At 46.7% G+C, this 9,502-nt stretch overlaps 1 protein-coding gene across 11 annotated transcripts in view; it reads right to left on the minus strand.

Annotated features, from left to right (window-relative positions):
• WAC (WW domain containing adaptor with coiled-coil) overlaps positions 1-3,309 on the minus strand; it is a 90,344-nt gene extending 87,035 nt beyond the window's left edge. For 6 of the 11 annotated variants that reach the window (XM_032243782.1, XM_032243781.1, XM_032243779.1 and 3 more), the window contains exons 1-3: positions 2,467-2,914; positions 2,038-2,074; positions 321-534 (exon numbers count right to left, since the gene is read on the minus strand). In XM_032243782.1, coding sequence (XP_032099673.1) covers positions 321-534; positions 2,038-2,074; positions 2,467-2,507 — 292 coding nt within the window. In that variant the 5' untranslated portion in view covers positions 2,508-2,914. Of the gene's footprint in view, positions 1-320; positions 535-2,037; positions 2,075-2,178; positions 2,346-2,466; positions 2,915-3,077 lie in introns of those variants that run through there. The other 5 variants (XM_032243783.1, XM_032243773.1, XM_032243775.1 and 2 more) reach the window with 4 other exon arrangements.
• Between the last annotated feature and the right edge of the window lie 6,193 nt (positions 3,310-9,502).

Here is a 9,502-nt window from a genome sequence, read left to right on the forward strand (position 1 = left end):
GTTTTCACGTGTTGGCCAGGCTGGTCTCGAACTCCTGACCTCAAGTGATCTGCCCACCTCGGCCTCCCAAGTGTTGAGATTACAGGCATGAGCCACCATGCCTGGCCTTAAGATTCCACTTTTTAGATGCTCACATCAGCATCTTATTTCTACAGTAACTTGTTTAGAGTAAAGGGAAAGGAAAAAAAAAAACTGATAGTAGTACAATATTTTAATGACATAACCACAGTAATTTCAAGCTAGAAATACTACTGCTGCCTGTTTTACATACAGCTACTGTGAAAGATATATGTCAAAGTTTCAACAAGAAAGCTACTCACCACCATCCCTCTCTCTAACTCTGTGAGTATGCACATTTTTGGCCTTACTGTGACCTGTGCTGTCACTGTATTTGTTTTCAGGACTATCAGATCTCCGCAACATTTTATTTGGTGGTGAAGGATCTGCGGCGTCTCGCATCTTTTCATGTCTGTGATCACCACTACTGGGGTGACTCTTTGATGAATATTTAAGTGCCTGTAAAACATCACCCCCCCAAAAACAGAGAGAAATAATTGAAACCTTAAACTCCAGAAACTAATTTAAACACAAATTTTGGTGTATTAACGTCATTAAATTTTATGAACTTAAATTTCCACTTTGAATTCTGCTCTATTCAAAGTTTCTCAGACAAAACCTAATGCTTAAGTGTTACAGTAACACTCCTGATACATATCATAATACTAAATGTAAAAAAAAAAAAAAAAAAGAATCACTCCATTATCTTGTAACTAAATCAAACCACCTTGGCACACTGATTCTGGGGAAAAAAAAATCTGGGAATATTTAAAATCACTTTTTGAAAGTTTGGTCAGAGGAAAACTAGAAATTCAGTACTACTGCAATCAATTTCTGCTCTACAACTGATATGCACAAGCACATGAATAAGCACACGCATATTTTTGCAAATCTACCAAAAAAAAAAAAAACAAAAACAAAAAAACCCACACACCAGTTTCTCCAATTCTATGATTCAAACAAAACATTTCAGACCTAACTTCCTTACTCTTACAGGTGTGGGAAACAATTTTAAGGTATAAAAATATTGACCAATACACTAATGTGAGTACTATTTCTAAACAAGCATAATGCACTCAAAATAATGGTTTAGCTTTATTCCAACATATCTTAAAACCACCATGATGTACTAGTCTGTTGCAATGTGTAATTAGTTATGCTTTGGAGGGCAGATTCAATAAGGTTTAATTTTTGACATATCCAATGTTTTACACATCAGAGAACAGTGTTTTCAAATGCAGCTGTATAACACAGGAATCAGGTTAGAAACCTGCTCTCTGATCCTTTAAAATGTAGAAAGGATTTCTGTAGTCATGTGATGGTTAACAATCATTTATGATGTTTCCCTCCTGAAAACTGGGGCCACTTCTATCATAATCCTTAGAACTCTACAGGCGACGACTGCAGTAACAAAAAGGAACCCACCTACCTAGAACCACCTACATCAGAATGAATTATCCAAGTACCGAAAAATCTCAATTCTTACAGAAACAAAAGCACACATCTTTTACTTGTACAGCAATTAAGTATACCAAAAATATTAAAAGGGGAAATAGTACTTTTTAACCGCTTAAAAGTTGTAAGTCATTTAGCTATTTATCCTTCACTTAATGTTAATGCTTTTACATTAACTTCCAGTTCCCCAACACAATAAATAATTAAGCCTCGGAAGTCACCTATCATCTCATCCCATCGATTCCTTCACCCGCAAATAATCGAGTCAGGTCTTCCTGGCTGCAAATGATTCTTTTTTTCCTAAATCAGCGAACTTCCTCCAGTCACCTGTCAAAATAAGTCACTAAACCTTGCTGGTGAGGGCCAAAGGCACCAAACCCCGAATTTTAAGGGGACTCGCGGTGCTGGTTTCGAATGTGTTACACCGAAAGGCCTGTAGCGACTTCTGAGGCCTGCGCTCGAGTAGCAGTCCCTCCCTTCCCCCTTCGGCCCCTTCCAAACCCTCCACCCGGCCTCGATTGGTACCTGGTAAGGCTGCGAGTCCCCCCTCCGGTCGTGACAGCTGAAAAACAGGAAGAGAAAGCAGAGACATAAGACAAGGCGTGGGTGGGGGGCCAGGGAGGAAGAAAATGGGTCCCCCATCGCCCCTCCCCGCGGGAGACCTACCCAGCGCCCCGGCGCCGAGCCCGGCGCGCACAAGGCGCAAACCCGGAGCCTCCGGGAGGGCCGGGGAGGGCGAAACGCCGCGCAGCCCGGCCCCCGCTCCCCGCCACACTCCGTCCCTGCCAGCCCGCCCGCGCGGCCGCTCCTCCTCCCCAACCCGATCCGGATCAGGGTTAACAACAAAAATGGCGGCCCGGCCAGCTCCAGATAAGGAGGAACAGCCCCCCCGCCGCCGCCGCCCCCCGCCGCCGCCGCCGCCGCCGCCCGGCCCGAAACGAAAAGACAATTTACCCATCACTGAGTCTCTGCTGTTTCCTCGCATACATTACCATCAATGCCCGGCCTGTGAGTGTGTGTCGGGGAGGGGGGAGAGCGGCCGCGAGAGGCGGGCGGGCGGGCGAGCAGGCGGCGGCGGGCGGCGGGCAGCCCCGGCACCTGGGCCCGGCGCGCCCTCGGCGACTCTCAGCACCTCCCAGTTACTGGCGCCGGCGCTCCCGGGCCATCTCCCTCCGTCGACACCACGCTCACTCTCAGCAGGGGCAGCGGCGCCAACTACACGGCGGCAGCGCGAACCGGGGGGAGGGGGGCAAGAAGATGCGTCCGGCTCAGCCCCGCGGAGAGCGACTGCCTCCTTCGCCTTCTCCTCCTCCTGCTCCGCCGCCTCCTCCCCTCCTCCCCCCGCCGCCGCTGCCGCCGCCGCTGCCGCCGCCTGGTCCTTCTCCTCCTCCTCCACCTCCTCCCGCCGCCGCTGGTGCCGCCGCTGCCGCTCCACCAACTACATCCGGGCAACTCGGACGCTCCCGCCTTCGGGAAACCTCGGCAGTTTCCGCTGCGCCCCTCCTCTTCCACCCTCGGCCTTCCTCCCCGCCCCGCGCGGGTCCAGAACGCCGCCCTCGGCAAACCTCCGTTGGCCCCGGCCTCTTTTCTCCTCTGAGGCCTGGCTTTCCTCCTCGCGACCTGTCAGCCCTTTACTTCTTTTCCTCACTCGCGAGTCCGGCCGCCGCCGTTTCCGTTTAGGGATAGTCTCGCTCGGGCGCCCGCTCGAGCCTGGTCCCAGGGGCTCCGGGCTGCGCGGGGAGGGAGCCGCCTTCCGGAAGAGGACTGTGGGGCGCGAGGGAAGCCATCGCGGACTTAATAAGGGAGGCTGCGGCGGCTGCGCGTGCGCCCGGAGGCGCCGCGGGAGGGGGTACCCTCGGGCGAGCTCTCCGGCCGCGGCCCCCGCCCCTGTGGGCTCGGGAGGAGAGGTGGGAAACCCCCTGGCGAGACCGCGGGCGGACGCTTCCGATGAGCCGCCTGGTCTGCAGCCTTGGAAGCCACGCTCTGGGTAGCAGGGAGCGTGCTCCAGCGCCCTCGGGCCGCTGCTGGAAGCCGGAACTAAGCCCGGGCTGCTGCCCCTCACCGGACGCCGCGGGCGCCACGGGCCCTCCGCGGGGCAGGGGCTGCAGCGAGCTCGCCGGGCGCCCTTTAGACGTAAGTCTCACCCTGCGCCCCGAAGCGGGAAGGAGCGCAAGCTGGCCCGGCGAGAAACGGCCGAGAGGAGGAGCTGAGGGGTGCTGTGCCCGAGGCGGAAGGCGGTGCACCAAGGCGGCCCTCAGCGGAGATGCCTGCCCGGAGCGGGGAGCGCCGTTCGGGGCAGGGAATGAAAGCGGTGCTTGATAGTGGAGATTTCGGGAGATGGGTTCCTTGGGAACAGCGCTCAACTGTCTCACTGCCCCACCTCTGCTCCCTTTTTTTGAGACAGGGTCTCGCTCTGTCGTCCAGGCTGAGTGCAGTGGCGCGATCACGGCTCACTGCAGCCTCGACCCCCCGACTCAACGGATCCTCCCACCTCAGCCTCCTGAGTAGCTGGGACCACAGGCATGTACCACCACGCCCGGCTAATTTTTTTAAAAAAGTTTTTCTGGAGATAGGGTCTCTCTATGTTACTCCGACTAGTCTTGAACCCCTGGCCTGAAGCACTCCTCCCGCCTCGGCCTCCCAAAGTGCTGGGATTACAGGCGTGAGCCACGGTGCCCGGCTTCTCACCCTTTTTTAAGGTTTTGCATACCTAGCGGTGCCTCGCCCACCCTCTATTTATCTCTCACTTTTTCCCCCTTCTGATTCTTCTTCGCTGAAGTCCGCGAAAGGAAATACATGTTGAGGCTCTGGATGTGAATAAAGGCTTGAGGTGTGTTAGGTGAAATTGCCACAAATGAGATTTTATGTACTTTTGCAGCCACATTGAGAGGAGAAACGTCAAGTATACGAAACAACCATTAGTTGAGAGTGGTGGCATCCGGTGATTGGTTGATTTTTTATTTTTATTTATTTATTTTTTGCTTAAACTGTAAGGAAATATTAGTTAAAAGAATTGTACTAAGCATAAATATGTGATTAATACAGAAGAGGCAAAATGGTAAACAAGTTAGAAGAAAAAAGACCCCCCACCCCCAAAAAACGAAAAGTAACTGATTTATTTGGTATCCAGGAAGTTACATTATTCCTAGACCTAATAGATGAAGAGGGAATGATGTAGGAAGAAAGGCCTGGAAATCACAACTGGGTGGAAAAAAAATTTTAATTATGTAATCTTATTTGTCACATCACCTGCCAAACATAAAGCTTATTGCTGTTTGTGGAGATGTGAAGGCCAATAAAAAGTCTATTTAATGCTCACTTAAACTATCAGTAACTTAAAAAAAAATTCCCAGTGGCTGAAATTATGAAAAAAAATCGGTGCATTTTACGTGCAATTTCTGACACGTTTGTAGCGAATCCGTTGAAGACAATATCAGGAGTACAACAAATAACAAACGTTACTTAGAAACTTTTTTGAAAACTGGCAGCCAAATTACTACTAATTTGTTTGATAACTAGGTGTCTGAAATTGGTATAAACCGTTTGCTCAAAAGTAGCCAGGCATGGTGGTCCGTGCCTGTAGTCCTAGCTACTCCAGAGGCTGAGGCTGAACAATTTCTTCAGTCCAGGAGTTCGAGACTCAGTGAGTTGTGATCACACCACTGCACTCCAACTTGGGGGACAGAGGGAGACCCCGTCTCAAAAAATAAACCATGTTACCAAAAGTAGCAAACTGGAGGAAACAGTTCCAGGCAATGTACAGTTAGTTGATCCTCATTCAAGAATTCCATATTTGCAAACTGGAACCTACTGTCTTAAAATTTTTTGGAACTCTAAAAAATACTCCCAGTATCTGCAGATACACAGAGTTGGAGAAAGTTTAACTTGCCTGACACCCACTTTCCCAGCTGAGGTTGAATGAAGCAACATTCTGCCTTACTATTTAGCTTTTATACTGTAAACAACTGTCTTCTTTACAATGCATTAGCGCCTTTTTTCTTTTTTTTTTTTTACACAAGAGTCTCACTTTGTCACCAGGCTGGAAGGCAGTGGCACGATCATGGCTCACTGGAACCTCCTCCTCCTGGGTTCAAGCGATTCTCCTGCCTCAGCCTCCCAAGCAGCTGGGATTGTCGGCGTGTGCCACCATGTCCGGCTGATTTTTGTATTTTTTAGTTAGAGATGAGGTTTCACCATGTTGGCCAGGGTGGTCTCGAACTCTTGACCTCAAGTGATCTGCCTGCCTCAGCCTCCCAAAGTGCTGGGATTACAGGTGTGTGAGCCACCACACTCAGCCTGTTTGTGCATTTTTATTGGTGGTTTTGCTATGTTAAATTCCTCCCGCAGGTACTGCTGAACTGCTAATATTCCTAAGCAAAAAACGGCTGTGCTTTGTTACAGAGAAAACACACGTGCTATGTAAGTTTCATTTGGGTTTCTCCTTAGTGCTTTTGGCCATGAGTTAGATGTTAATTAATCAACAATGTATGTTAAATAAGGTATCTTTAAACAGAAACACACAAAACAATGTTATGTATTGATTGATTGACAAAATTATCGTGGCCAGAGGCTTGCAGGAATTGTCTTTACCCTAGGAGCAGTTCAGTGTTCACAGAGACTTTATTGAGCATAACTACCGCAAATATCGAGAGTTGTCAGAATCATCTGTGCTTATTAAGGGACGTGTCTAAATGTTACACCCATTCATTATCTAGCTTAGATAAAACCTTCTCTGCATATATGCCCTCAGCACCTTTTCTCATCTCCTTACCTGCTTAAACAACATCCCTGGTTAATTCACTGTATGCCTGCTGCAGAGCAATTGAACTTGGCTGAAGAAAAATACAGTCCTGCTAATTCTGAAGTGAGCGCCACAGTCCCCCAACCCCTGGGGCTGTATTTCCCTAATCCATTTAACCTGCCCTCTTAAACAACTGTTTTACGTCTTCTAAATACCTCCTCATTTGTAGGTCATTAACTTGCTTGTTACCTCACTAAGAAAAATAGAAGAAATCAGAAAGTAGTAACTACTCCCACCATTGCACCTACCAGCCTATCTGCATCTGAATACAGCGCAACACTCCGGTAACTGGATAAACTGTCGAGGTTCCTAAAACCAAATTTGGCCATTTCTGCATCTGGTTGCATTTTACTCTTAGAATTGTCAGCGTTCCTTAAGATTTTTTCTCCCTATAGCTGGATCACTTCCATCAACTTTTAAACGTGCTATATAAGCCACCTTCTTAAAACAAACTATTTTGACCTGAATCTCCCTTCAAATACTACTCCATTGCTCTCGGATCTGCTGTCCTTTACAGAAATTCTTTGTCTCCACTTCTACTCTCTCTTGAACCCACACAGTCAGACTTTATTCCCACACTCCTGAACCTGCTCAAGATGATCTGCAGCTTCCAGGTTCTCAAGCCTGATTTTTATTTCTGGGTCTTCATCTCATTTGTTAGCAGCATTTGACACAGCTGATGACTTTCCTAAAGTTCTGTAAGGTCTTTTAGGCTGACAGCGCCATGGATGTCATGTTAACTTCTGTGACCTGCACGGACGCTCCAAATGAGCTCCTGGAAAATCTGAAATAACTGGAAGGCCTTAATTTTGAGACATCCTCTATTGTTCCTTATTCTCGCCCCAATTGATAAGGCCATTGGATTTCGTAACCGACCTTGGTCAATCTCTTGACTCCACACCCTACGACTCCCTCCCAGCTTGCAAAAAACCTCCCTAAACTGTAACTTCTGTAATTTTCCACTGCCCACCACACATCTTTAAAACCAACTCCTATCCCACCATCCTTCGCTGCTCTTTTCGGACTCAGCTCCCGCACCCGGGTGAATAAACAAACAGCCATGTTACTCACACAAAGCCTGTTTGGCGGGGGTGGGGGGGGGTGGAGTCTCTTCGTTCAGAGCACGCAATGTAACAAGTTCCTTATCTTACCTACCAGGATTTCATTTTCTTTCTTGCTTTTCATCCTTTCTAAATGGTTGTTGCTTAGACTCCTTGCTGGTTTCTCCTTCTTTTCCAGCCTCTAAATGCTGGAATGCCCCAAGATTCAAATCTCATAACCTGCACTCCTCTGTTCTCTCTCCCTAGGCAGTATCATTCAGATCTCTACCTGGATGAAACCCACATGTGAAGCTCTAGCCCACACCTTTCCTCAAAACACAAGACTCACACTTAACTGCCTACTTTATAACACTGCCTGAATTTCTAACAGGCATCACAAACTTACTGAATTCAAAACTAAACTCTTAATCTCTGCCCCTCTCCCCAAACAAGTCCTGCTGAGATCTTCTCAATCTCATGAAATGACAGCTCCATTCTTCCAGTGGAGGCTAAAAACTCTACATGATGGCACTCTACCACCATGTTGCTGCCTTACCCCTGATCCATTTTTCTTAAACCATTTGCCATATATTTTGTTTATTGATTGTTTCCCACTAGAATGAAAGCTTCATGTGATATATCATAAATGTTTGTTGAATGAAAATATATTTGCCTATAGAAATATATACAATGAAAATAGCAAAATTGAATGGCTCACGCCTGTAATCCCATCACTTTGGGAGGCCGAGGTGGGTGGATCACGAGGTCAAGAGATCGAGACCATCCTGGTCAACATGGTGAAACCCCGTCTCTACTAAAAATACAAAAAATTAGCTGGGCATGGTGGCGCGTGCCTGTAATCCCAGCTACTCAGGAGGCTGAGGCAGGAGAATTGCCTGAACCCAGGAGGCGGTGGTTGCGGTGAGCTGAGATGGCGCCATTGCACTCCAGCCTGGGTAACAAGAGTGAAACTCTGTCTCAAAAAAAAAAAAAAATTGAATTCTCAAGAGGAAAAGGCATATAGGTTCCATTTCTGTTTGCTTTCTGAAAGAATAAAAGAATTATAAATCTAGTCCTGTTCTCACAAACAAGGTGGAGGACAAAGCTAGCTTATTCCTAATACAGGCAAAATACTCTAATAGATAATATTCAGAAATGTACATGAATTTGCATGTATAGCAAATCTTAAACCAGATTATTTGCATTGCCATCTAATGAGAAATGTCGAGTCTGTAAATGAGTAAAAGACCCATATTTCAACCTGTAGTCTGAACACGTACCAACCAATAGAGGGGGAAAGCTATCAACTCATAGGCTATATATAGGTAACCAAGATTTTAATGTGATTCTACTGAAGGACTTTTCAAAAAAATGAAATCCTCAAGCCTCTAGTTGTGAAAGGGACTTTAAAAGCTTTGCTGCGATTTCTAAAGCATCATAAAATAAGGGTGTATTCCCTAAAATGTTCATGTACTTCATTTCTGTCTCTTTTTTTTCCTCTGTCCTTACCTTCCTCACAAACTCAGGGTAATATAGTAATTAAAAGCATGGGTTTTAGAAACACTATGACATTATGTAGAGCTTAGGCTACAGTATTAACTCACTAGCAACGTGACCTTGGGCAAATTACTAGTCTCGAGGATTATGCTGCTTTGCCTCTAAACTTGGCTTAATAGGGTATAGTACTGTTTGTAAAAGTAATGTAAATAATTTAGCAGTACCTGGCACATACATACTTCACTACTGGTGGTCATTCATTTTTTAAAAATATTGTTGAATTTCTGTGTATCAGGTCTTAGGAATGTAGCATTAAGCAAAGTCACTTGGATTCTGCTCTTATGGAGTTTTATATATATATATATATTTTTTTCCCATTTATTTTATTGCATTTTAGGTTTTGGGGTACATGTGAAGAACATGCAAAATTGTTGCATAGGAACACACGTGGCAGTGTGATTTGCTGCCTTCCTCCCCATCACCTACATCTGGCATTTCTCCCCTTGCTATCTCTCCCCAGCTTCCCACCCCCCACCGTCCCTCCCCTATTTCCCCCCAGCTGACCCCAGTGTGTAGTGCTCCCCTCCCTGTGTCCATGTGTTCTCATTGTTCAACACCCGCCTATGAGTGAGAACATGCGGTGTTTGATCTT

This window comes from Sapajus apella, unplaced genomic scaffold, assembly GCF_009761245.1.
Source record: "Sapajus apella isolate SASKATOON/1434 unplaced genomic scaffold, GSC_monkey_1.0 scaffold53, whole genome shotgun sequence".
Classification (NCBI taxonomy): Eukaryota; Metazoa; Chordata; class Mammalia; order Primates; family Cebidae; genus Sapajus; species Sapajus apella.